The sequence below is a fragment of the Meriones unguiculatus genome, chromosome 7 (genome assembly GCF_030254825.1).
Source record: "Meriones unguiculatus strain TT.TT164.6M chromosome 7, Bangor_MerUng_6.1, whole genome shotgun sequence".
Taxonomy (NCBI): domain Eukaryota; kingdom Metazoa; phylum Chordata; class Mammalia; order Rodentia; family Muridae; genus Meriones; species Meriones unguiculatus.
In genome coordinates this window covers 34,983,836-34,995,839 of record NC_083355.1, presented here as the reverse complement: position 1 = coordinate 34,995,839, position 12,004 = coordinate 34,983,836, and the positions used below count along the sequence as shown (strand labels likewise).

The following is a 12,004-nucleotide window of genomic DNA, read 5'->3' as shown; positions in this document are numbered from 1 at the left end:
TTTTCTTGAGGCTCCAGTATTCTTTACTAGTATTCACTGTGGGGGGTTGATCTGGTCAGTATCTGATTTATCAAGCTTATTTAAAATCAGGCAGATCTAATTAAACTTTTGCAGTCTCTCTGTTGAAATAGCTGATTAGATCCAAAGTAAGTTGTCTATTTAGACAGTTCCTTTATTTTCATCACTTTTAATTACTTTGTTTCTTGTTGCACATGTCTAACACTGGTCAAAAATGAGATAGAATGGCATCTCTGTAGTTGCGTTTAAATACTGCCCTTCCTCTCCTCTCTAGTTCTGATAAGGCGACGTTGGCTTCACGTTATCTGTGGCACATTGCACCTTTTTAGTTTTAAAGTTCCTGGCCTTGTGTATCTAGTTAAAGAGCTCTGCTTTTATTGATTACACATTGATTTGTCTGAGTCTCTATCGGCCTCTGCCGGTGATTTACATCCCATCTCTGAAGCTTGAATATTAATATTCTCTGCTGTTTCCTTAGAACGGCTCAGTGGAATGAGCTGCAGCCTCCATTCAACGCGAATCACCCTCTTCTCCTGGCCGCAGAAGCAGTGCAGTATTACCAGCTCCTGCTGGCTGGCTGTGAGTATGCCTCTTAAGTTTACGTTTTGTGTTTTCTTCCAGATCATCTTCTCAGAACTTTCTGGCTTACAAAGCATATTTGTATATTATTAGTCCAGGGCCCATAATTCTTTGTTTTTATTTTTTTGAGACAGGGCTTCTTTCTCTGCTTTTATAACTCCTGGAACTCACTCAGGAACCCAGTCACCAGGCTTGCTTTGAAGTCAGAGATAGCCACCTGCTTCTGCCTCCCAAGGGCTGGGATAAAGGTGTGTGCCACCAATGTCCGGCTAGGGCCATAGTTGTTAAACACCTCTATGAGTATGTATCTTCAGCTGGCATTTTTTTCTTCCCATGAACTATAACTCTGAAGAGGTATGGAAAAGACCCAAACAAACAACAAAACAAAACTACCTACAACGTGTGACATAACAGGATGTGCAACAGGTTCACTGCACCTGGGACTTGTTCCTTAGAATAAAAACAAGCAGGTGTTATCCCAGAACACCATGGCAGCAGCTTCTGCCTGTTGGGCAGCTTTGTTTGGACTCCTTGACGGTCCCAGCTTCATCGATTGGGTTTGATGCTGACTGTGGACCAGCGTCTAGCACGTGCTTCTCGTCTCAGTTGGGTTCTTGTGTTTCTTTTGCTGTAATATTTACAGTCTACTTTGTCTTCATAGATTTTAAAATGCTTTACAATTATGATTCATTTGTGTGGAATATACTGAATCACAATTGAACCTGATGGCTTGAGTACTGCATGCTTTTAAAATTTTCTAAAAATCAACAACAACATGTTTTTAAAGGTGGTTCTTGTGCTCCATGCAGTATCTTGCTAGTAATTACTAAGCTTGAGTTAAAATATTTGTACAGGTGTTTTATTTTGTTTTATAATGTGTTACATATTATACTGTAATCAGGAAAAATTTATAGGCTTTACTCTACATTTATGAAATGCCACAAGTAATAAATAGTTGGCAGTCTTACTCTCATGTATTTGAACTCTGCTTTTTCTAGCTCATATTTGTCAAGTGCCTACTCTGTGTCAGACACACTACAAAGAACAGTCACCTAGTGTGTTAAGCTTTATGCTGTAGTATTCAACTGGAGAGAAAAAGGAAAGTCAGAAACAGTGGGATAAGTGTCTCATGCTGTGAGGAGTGTGCTCTGAAGTACGAGTAATCGCATAACTGGTGAGCTGCAGCATGGTGGGGGTGGATGAGGATTTCAGGTTTGCTCAAGGAGCAGAATACAGGCTGGAGAAATGATGGCTTAGGGGTTAAGAGCACTGCTGTTCTTCCAGAGGACCTGGGTTCAATTCCCAGCACCCACATGGCAGCTAAAACCTCTCTGTAACTCCAGTTCCAAGGGAATCTGACACCCACAGAAAACACATACAAGCAAAACACTAATGTAAATAAATAAATAAACAAATTATATATATTTTTTAAAAAAGTAGAGTATATTAGAAGTGTTTTCTAGTTTTTTTTTTTGTTTTCTAGTTTTTAAATCATATTATCAGGTGATATCAAACAAATGTGGCACATGATTGTAAAGAAAATTTGTTAGTATTTTTGAATTAAGTTTTTGGTTTTTGGAGACAAGGCGTAATCCTGACTCTTGGTACTCACTCTGCAGACTAAGATGCATTCAAACTCAAAGATCTGCCTGCTCCTGCCTCTAGAGTGCTGGGATTAAAGGTGTGCGCCACCAGGGCCCAACTTTATTGCTTTTTTATAAAAAGCAAAATGTCTAATTATTGAATTATGTGTGGTTGACTCAGTTAAACTGGTTTTGCTTTGTTGCTCTGATACCCATTAGTTCTAATTAGCTGGCAGACAGTGATAAGTTGGAAGTGTTTAAGAAGATAAAGGAAACTTAAAAGCTACAACTACATCTCTTTATTTTTCATACCAGAGAGAAAGCTTATCGATACTCTTTGACTGTGGCTGCCCCTAACACTTTCCTCCAGTTTAACAAAGCCCACAGCTACGAGAACTAGCCATCAGGTGCTTTCCTGCTAAGCAGTGACATGTTCAGAAGCCGTGTGTGCATTGGAGGTTGAACCGAAGGCCATGCACATAGTAGGCAAACACTGCCCCACTCAGTCCTTGCACATGGTCGATAAGCTCTGTCACTAGTGCCTTGCACACAGTAGGTAGGCGCTCCACTACCAAGTCTCCTTTCTGAACACTGAGTGCCATTTCAGAAGTCCACTCTGCTGTCTCCAGACCCTTCTACTGCCGTACACCGACTGTGTAAGCCTGTCAGGTGCTGAAGGCAGGCTTGGCAGCAAGCACCTTTACCAGAAGAACCCTCTGTCAGGCTTCCGTCACCTCTGCAGTGATAGAAGATGAGTTTGGATTTTCAAGTTTTACAAGCACACTCAAGGTGTTTGCCTAAGAGTTTTAGACTTGCCCCTGTGCTACATAACTCTGGGAAGATACTCCACCAACCACAACACACTTTTAACATTTCTGGTGGTGTTGGTGTCTTTGGTTTTAGTTACTCAAATTTAAAATCACCTTGGTGATGTGTTGTAGAGCCCTTGTCTTCGGTGTGCTGCGTTCTGTGATTGGTCCCTGGCAATGAAGGTTGTGGGGGTTTACCATTCATACAATTCAGAGATATTTTGAGAACTAATCTTTTAAAACTATTTTTAATTGAACTCTAGCATTCAAATGTAAACTTCATAAATGTTGCAGGGTTATTTTGGGTTTTTTGTTCTTGTTGTGTTTGGTTTTTGTCATTGGATCTATAGAAATGTGTAGCAAACTCCGGAAATGATATACTAATTGGCAAGGGTGATGTAAATAGAAATAGGAAAGAGCCTTTCTCAGGGAGAAGAGAACATGCTGCAGGAAGTTAGCAAGGACTCCCCACGTCATATCAGATACACTCTTCTCATAAACAGTTTGTTCCACACTGAAGCAGAGATGCAGCTGAGGGCAGAGAGTAGAGACCTGCCTCCACAGACTTCTTACCCTCCGTTAAGATGAAGCAAGCAAACCCTCCAACTTCTGTGTGCCTCACCATTGTAGTATTCAGGAGAAGACCAGAGTGGAGGAGTCCTATCGGACTTCGTGGGGGACAGGGTCATGTTCAAATGGCTCACTCAGATGTCGTGGTGAGGCTGAGATAACATTCGAGTTGTTTGTGGAACGATTAAAGATTGTTATTTTCAATAATTTAAGAAAGCATAATAGATCGTGAGTTTGTGTGCAGATCTTGGTGTTTAAGTTAGTAGAAGTAAAAGTGAAGAATATATACATTTTTGGACATAATTCTTGGTGAAATGTTTATTGATACTGTTGCAGAGCTGGAACAGTGACTCTTCGGTTAGAAGCACTTACTGCTCTTCCAGAGGACCTGAGTTCAATTCCCATTACCACATCAGCTAGTTAATAATGGCCTGTAACTCCAGCTCTGGGAGTGTGACATCCTCCTCTGGCTCCCGAAAGTATCACACTCCCAAAAGTATACACAGAAATATATTTATAAAAAATAGAATAAAATTATTGTAGATATTAGGGATTTAGTCTTGATACTATGTTTTTCTTTAAAAATAAGCTGTTTTCATTGCCAAAACTGAAACTAGACCAGCAACCATTAATCAGCTCTGAGTACCACCACAGAGGACTCAGTAACTTTTTCTGTAGTCTGCTTTCTACCTTCAAAATTGTAATTTTAACTTAGGGCCTAAGGATTATATTTTTGAAAGCTTATTTAGAGGTCCAGTAGTATATGAAGAAGTCACTAAGCTGCAGCATTGTTTTCAGTTGCATTAGAGGGTCCAATCCCGCCGGGGAGAAAGTATCAGACTTCGGACACTTCCTAAATAATGTACTGTCATATGATCCCATGTGAACACATACTCCAATGAAAAAAATCACAAAGATTCTACAGTATATTGAACCAAGGGAAATTGAAACCAGAGCACATACCTGTACGTTAGAATTTTGTTTCTCCTTTAAACAAAGCCTTAATTGCTAGTTTATGACACAGTTTGATAACTTTCAAGGAAATTATGCCAAAAAAAAAAGGCAACCTCAAAATTTTGCATGGTTTAGAGTTCCATGGGGCTTTGTGAAGGAAAAGAAGGCTGTATCTCTGGAAGCTTGTGCAAGCTAACTCTTCATTTTGATGGAACAATTTTCTGTCTTTAAAGAAAAGTGTGTGTGTGTGTGTGTGTGTGTGTGCGTGTGCGTGTGTGTGTACGTGTGTGCGCGTGTGGCACATGCATGTGCACAGATATACCTGAAGAGGCCAGAAGATGTTGAGTCACTGATGTTGCAGGTAGTGGGACTCACCAGATGTGGGTATGAGGAACCAAACTCAGTACTGCTAAAAGGAACTGCAAGTGCTCTTAAGCACAGAGCCGTTTTTCCAGTCCCCAAATAGGATACCAAATTGAAAAGACCCTTTGTACAAGTTGAATGTGTGTTTCTGAACCTAAAAGGAACAGTTTTCTATCTTCTCAAAGATGACAGCCCACCCTGGAGGGAAACCAAAGCAGCAAACACTGCTTACTAGCTGCTCGGCTATCCTTTTTTATGCAGCCCAGGCTCGTGTGCTTTAGGATGGTGTTGCCCACAGTGGTTAGGGCCCCTTATCAACTAGCAGGCTTCCGATGTCTATCCTTTTAGGGCAATACAGTTTTAAAAGTTGTTCCAGTGTCCTTAAGAATTTTAATGCTTTATAGGTTGAATTCTCATTAAAATATCTAAATTGTCTTATGGGCTCCTTTAAAATAAAAAAAAAAGTAATATTGCTTCTTATTTAAAAAGTGAAGAATAGGGACACAATTACAGTCAGATCAAAGCAAAACCAAAAGCCAATAGTGTAAAAAGCACATGTCAAATACATGGGTCTCCCTCATGATCTTCCATGCCTCAGAGCTCCTGGGTGCACGCAAACACACACACACAACTTGTCTTGTATGCCCAGGTCAGCTATACTCCATACTTGCCACTATCCTAATTGTGGACATTCCATGGTCTTGACAGTGCCAGTATCCTGGGATCTCTATTGCATCTCTGGTATTACACCACTTTATGGGTGTGTGTGTGTGTGTGTGTGTGTGTGTAAGTATGACGGTTAAGGTAACATACATGGGACAGGCAGCCTGTATTGAGAGGTTGCCTCCAAACGATAGGCCCTGCTGTGCTTGGCTCCTGTTTTTTTTTTCTCCACACTGGTACTAGCACTTACCTTGGGGCTGTATTCCCTGAAACCTCATGTCTTCTCAGCCACTGATTTGCTTGCTTGACAAAAAAAAAGGGGAGGGGGGGGAGTTTACTTTAGATCTAGTATTGGGCTTCATTTTATTTTACATATAGTTCATTGATAAGTTTATAAGTCATTCATCAATTTTCAAAACAAAAGTGGTATTTACCAAGTCAGTGGTATCTTGGTCTTGTGACAGGGGTAGAAGATACAGGATGAAGAATGTACATGTAGGATGTCTGAAATCAGGAATCATTAGTCTAAGCATCTTTATTCCCAAGTACATTGTATTCTGATAGTCTGACACATAGCATCCTCCGAGTATAAAGAGTCACTGTTTTTGCAGTTGAGTAGAGATATCCTTTGACTCATGTCTTTGATTGACATTGTCAGTGCCAGGAAAAAACAGCTATATATGCAGCACTTTTCTTCTGAGCTGCTCTCTCTCAATGTCATATTCTATTAGTCTGACATCCTGGATTGCATTGCTGTTGTGCTATGTACCAAGTATGGTGGAGGCACTCAACAATATTTCCTTGCATTGTCCATTATAAATATTTGCCCAGTACTGGGGAGAGGTGGAAAAGGAAGAGTAAAATGTTTTTCTCTTGTAGAGGAAACTTGTGATGTAGGGCTTATTTAAAGACTATTTATAGTCCATTGTTGGCCGCTGGGTGTGTCATTCGGCCCTGTATAGTTTGACTCTTAATAGTGATTTACATTTGAATGTTTTCAGTTGCCATATGCCATTCCACAGAGAGATTTTTTTTTTCATGAAATGGTGTTTATTTCCTGTAAGATTTTAAAGGTTGGAATCTATAGGGCCTCATGTGGACCATGTACATTCTATAGCTTGGATTAACCTTATGAAATTATTAATTCCTATTGTGAAAATAGTATTATATGGTCACCTGTAACCTATTTAAATATGAAAGTTTGGATTATATCAACCCCTGGACTTGGCATAACAAGATTCCATTTGTTTTCATGTCTTTACATAGATCATCAGAATAAATTTTGTACATGCAAATCACATTCTTGTCATTATAAAAAAAAACTGAATGAAACAAAATGTATTTTCTATCCTATAAGCATCTGCCAGTGTTGCAGCATTCTACGTAAACTCTCACAGGATCTCACTGTCCTGTCAGACTGTTTTCCAACCTGCCGTTTTCCAAGAGTGGTTCAGAGCAGGCCTTCTTCCATTGATTGTACTAATATTTATTACAGAGAATTGGCAGATTTCACTGATATCAGTCATTGATTGTGATAATTAAAAATATTGGCCAGAAATCTGTAGTCCCTTAAGGTCTGTGTTTCTTGTGTCATTTACACTGTTCTAGTGGATAGATCCTGCTGCCATGGATTTTGCTTTGTCACGTTGGACAGGAGGATAGAAGATAGAGGGTATCAGCAATATATGTTTGCCATTTTTCTCAAAACAACATGGTGCTGGAATATGATGGCAGGGCTGGGCTTGCCTGCAGTAACGTACTGGGTTGATATTGGCAGGAGCTCATGGTTTGATGCGCCATCACTTCCATCACTGAGGTTAATTGCTAATAAATGACTAGATGGGAATTTAGGGGGATGCTACAGCTGTCTGCACTGTACCAAGAGCTCTGGCGCCATTTCAGGATTACTATTTGTATGTGTCTGTCAGGGCAAGAAGACAGTCGTTCCTCTCAGTTTCAGCCTTCTCTATAGAATTTCTGTCAATTGTTTGACTCCATTAAGTGTGCAGAGGAAATAAAAGCCTGAACAACCAATCCACCAGGGGCTGTGGATAGACCCTTTCTTTGTCCATCCTCAGAGCACTGCATTAGGTCTCATTATCCATTTATAATAAGTGACCTCTGCCCTCTGGGTCATAGAAAAATATTCAGTGTGCTTTTCTGTCACATGGGGCACCTTTCTCAGCAGACATAAAACAATGGGATGGCTGATGGTCTGGAGGACTAGTTTACATTGCAAGTTTTAAAATAAATACACAGCCCTGTACCAAGTCAGTCTGGCCAGTTGTCCCCTTTGCTCTTCTCTGATTCCGATGGGGCCAGTGAGGGCCTAATATATAGAACATTGGGAATCCACTGAACTGGCATCCACCCTGGACTCAGTGGTGGTAGCCATAATCTGAATACGGTGTATAGAAATGTGTTTCACATAATAAATGCAGGGAGTACAAGTTTTCTCTTTCTGCAAACGCAGATGGTCTCTGGAAAATATTATTCTTAGTTAAAAACTATAATAGGGCACAAAACACAATCTCTCATTTGTATGAAAAGCCCCAATATAACTATGTGGGATAGAAAGTTGATTTCAAAGTAGGGATGAGGGGTGAGGTGGTAAAAAGATAAGGGCTAAAGGATACAGGATTCAGGATTCCTAATGAAATCTCCTAAATGTTGTAAACTTGCCTGTGTTTTTGAACAGTGACATCTGTAAATGTTGCGTTCATACTTTAAACAAGTAAATAATAAATTTTATTTCAACAAAACATATTAAAATGACAGTCTTAAAAAAAAACCATTTCAGTCTTGTGCTCCAGTTGCTATTGAACTACTCTCCCTCTGAATACTGTGGAAAACTTGAGGTTTCTTTTGTGCTGTGAAATTTGGAGCAGATTGCAGGAAGCACTGCATAGTCACAGCTTTGTTTTCAGTTCTCAGTTCATAGACAGATGGGGGTCAAGAAGGAGATAGAAGAGTGAGTTTGGCTTAAGCATGATCATGAGTTCAGGCACAGATTTTTCTCTCCAAACCAGTTACAGAAAACCTAATAGTTGTTAGCATTTTCTCCATGACAAGAATTAATATATTAACTGGATTATAGCAGCATTTGACAAACTGCTTACTAAATACATCAAAATTGATTGTGCATTCTTTTTTTGAATTGACAAATGGCTGCATTAAGAGGGGGAGGGAAATCCATTAATTATAGCTGCTCTCAGCTATGGGAAACATAATCACATAAATATGGATCTTGCTACAGCAAAGATCTACCCTCCCAGTGGTTTTTTTTTTTTTTACACGTATATCCACACCTCCTTGCCGTTAACAGAACCGCTTTTCTTAGCTGCTGTCCTGTAAATGACTTAACACTTTTCTGTTGTGTAAAAACTATCTGATACGCTTCTGACTGACATCATAGTAAGTTTTTTTTCCCCTGTTACTCCAGGAAATGCAAAGAGAACCATGTAGCTCAGCTCTTGGGCTCTATTCTTAGTTGTGCTCACTTTAAATTTGTGTCTATTTTTGCTTACCTTTGCACAGAGGGGAGGGCCTTCAGTTGGGGAATGGGAAGTTTGGAAAGAGGTGCTTCTGTTTTGCTTAAGTAGTTACACTGAGTTGGAGGCTCTCTGTGCCTCATTTTATAATTATGCAATGAAAACTCCTTAACAACAACCCTAAGAATTTGGATGTCCTCTGCCCAAGATTCTTGTAACTTGTTCTGAAACTCAGAAAAATTTGAAACCCGGGAGGCTGGAGTGCAGGCTCAGCAGTTAAGAGCATTTGCTGTTGTTGTCAAGGACCTGGGTTCAGTTCCTGGCAGCTCACGTGGCAGCTCACGACCATCTGCACACACTCACGGCGCATATTCAGGCAGAACGCCATAGTCGTGAAGTAAAGTAAATAAACCTTTGAGCAGTTCAGAAGCAAGCTTAGTAAAAAGAGAAGGACATAGCATCCTAGGCAGTGGGAGAAGCCCCATCAGCCTCCGTTCATGTTCTAACAGAAGTCTGTTATTTTACTAATGATTTCTTATTGTAAAACAGTGGACTCAAAGGTGACTGCTATGAATTTCAAACAATTTTCATACTTTTCTTTATTTCTAGGAATACTAGTGTTAGTCCCTTCTTTTTCAGATGAAAACAGAATATGTATGTCAGTGTATATATGTCAGCAGTAGACAAGCACTTTCTTAACAGAACTGAAAACATGGGTACCATGCCCAAGTAATAATAACAGTAATATTAATAATTAAAAATTGCCGTATTTCTGCCTTCTTTTTAAAACAGAAGTTCATAACCCCTCTGTTTTGGTTTGTCAGTTTAAACGAGACTGCTCATTTAAAACACTTCATCTCATAGCTTGCAAAGGACAAAAGGTGCCGTGGTAGCTATTATAAATGTGTATCCCTGCTTTCTGTTGATGCCCTTGGCTCTGAAGGTTCCCTGGACTTTGTCGCAGCCAACAGTGTTCTGTGGTAAAGCAGCAGCCGTGTAAAAAACACATCTGTGTCTGATCTCATCTTTTCAGATCTGAATAGACCACTTGGCAAGTGTCTATCTGTACAAAGAATTAAACAAAAATAATTTTATTTGTCATATCTAAAATGCAAATTAAGTTTTTCTTTTTGGTCCTTAATAATTTGAAAGGAGTTTTGTTGTTTGAAAGACAAATTTCTAGACTGTTCTATTGATATTTACCTCAAAACATGGAAATTTTCTCCTAAAATGAGTGTCAGAAGAACATTTCTGAGATTATTTGTGGAAATCACTATTTCATTGAATGAAGGAGGGTTGAAGTTAACAATGGAAAAATTCATATTATTGTAATAACTTATTTTTCAGAGAAAATTAAAGTGTGGTGAAGGAAAAAACAAATGGAGGAAAAACAGAAAACATGAAATTAAGAACAGTAAAAGTGGGATAGAGGAGGAAAGAGAATGAAGGTTGTTAGAGGAAAGAAACCAAATGTCAGACAGCAGGCACAGGCAGCAGTGAGGACTGCACAAAAAGAAATGTTTTAGGAAGGCATTGTTCTGATTTACTTCAGCTGTGGCTCCCTGAATAATCTAGCCCTTCTGTAACCAAGAAAATCGTCAAGACAATGGTCAATCTTCACCAGAGAAGTGATTGATCATGTTCTTTTTAAATGTCAGGAATGGGGATACATCTCAGTTTCTGGTTTCCACAAATGCATGTGTTCAGCCCTCAGCATTATATAAATATAGGAAAATTAATTATAGAAATGGTCAGATAGGCACAAAATACAGATTGTTTTGTGAATCTACCCATTACCTGTCCTTGTTTCTGTTTCCTGAAAAGATTTGTGCATTTCTGTTTCCTGAAAAAGAATTATACAGTGTAAGAGGAAAGTGTTTTTCAGTGCCTTTTTCTGTGAATATTTCACTATGCTTCTTCTGTTAATAAACTTTAAAACTACAGATGAGGTCAACACAGGTTTGGAGAGGTGGCTGGCATTATGTGACAGAAGACCAACCTGTGAGAATGTTCTCTTAGTTTTGGAGAGAGTCCTTAGGTGATTGTTAGTTAGCCCAATCCTCTTGCTTTTGTTTTTATATTATATATATACTTTTTTATTAATTACTTTTTATTCTTTTTGTATCCCAGTTGTAGCCCCACTCTCATCCCCTCTCAATCTCATCCTTCCTCCCTACCTCATCTTCTCCCATGCCCCTTCTCCAGTCCACTGATAGTGGAGGACCTCCTCTTCTTCCATCTGACCCTTCCCTATCAGGTCTCATCAGGACTATTTTTCATAATCTTTCTCTATGCTCTGGTCAGCCTGCTCCCTCCTCAGGGGGAGGTGATCAAAGAGCCAGCTACTGAGTTCATGTCTGAGACAGCCCCTGCTCCCCTTATTAGGGAGCCCATTTGGAGACTGAGCTGCTACAGGTACCTCTGTGCAGGGAATCCAGGTTATCTCCGTGAATGGTCGTTGGTTGGAGTATCAGACTCAGGAAAGACCCCTAGGTCTTTTGGTCTGTTGGTCTTCTGTTGGTCTTCTTGTAAAGCTCCAGACCCTTCGGAATCTTTCTATCTCTCCCTTCTTTCATAAGATTCCCTGCACTCTACCCAAAGTTAGGCTGTGGGTCTCAGCATCTGCTTTAATACCCTGCTGGGTAGAGACTTTCAGAGGCCCTCTGTGGTTTGTCTTGTTCCTTATTTTCACCTTGTTCCTATATCTATCCCATTTATTTGCCTTTCTGAATGAAGATTGAGCATCTTACCCAGGGTCTTCCTTCTTGTTTAGCTTCTTAGATTTTAGTGTTTATCCTATATTGTATGTTTAATATCCAGTTATAAGTGAGTACATACCATGTGTGTCTTTATGCTTCTGGGATACTTCACTCAGGATTATCTTTTCTATTTCCCACCTCTTGTGATCTGCTTAGACTTAAAGGAACACATTGTGATCCTTAATGATTAGGAGAATTCTGAAGTACGTTCTACA

General features: G+C 39.6%; 1 protein-coding gene across 8 annotated transcripts in view; it reads left to right on the top strand.

Annotated features, from left to right (window-relative positions):
• The window catches only part of Bcas3 (BCAS3 microtubule associated cell migration factor), a 471,233-nt gene that overhangs the window by 197,899 nt on the left and 261,330 nt on the right, over positions 1–12,004 (top strand). For all 8 annotated transcript variants that reach the window (XM_060387076.1, XM_060387078.1, XM_060387080.1 and 5 more), the window contains one exon: positions 497–597. In XM_060387076.1, the coding sequence (XP_060243059.1) occupies positions 497–597 (101 nt within the window). The remainder of the gene's footprint in view (positions 1–496; positions 598–12,004) is intronic.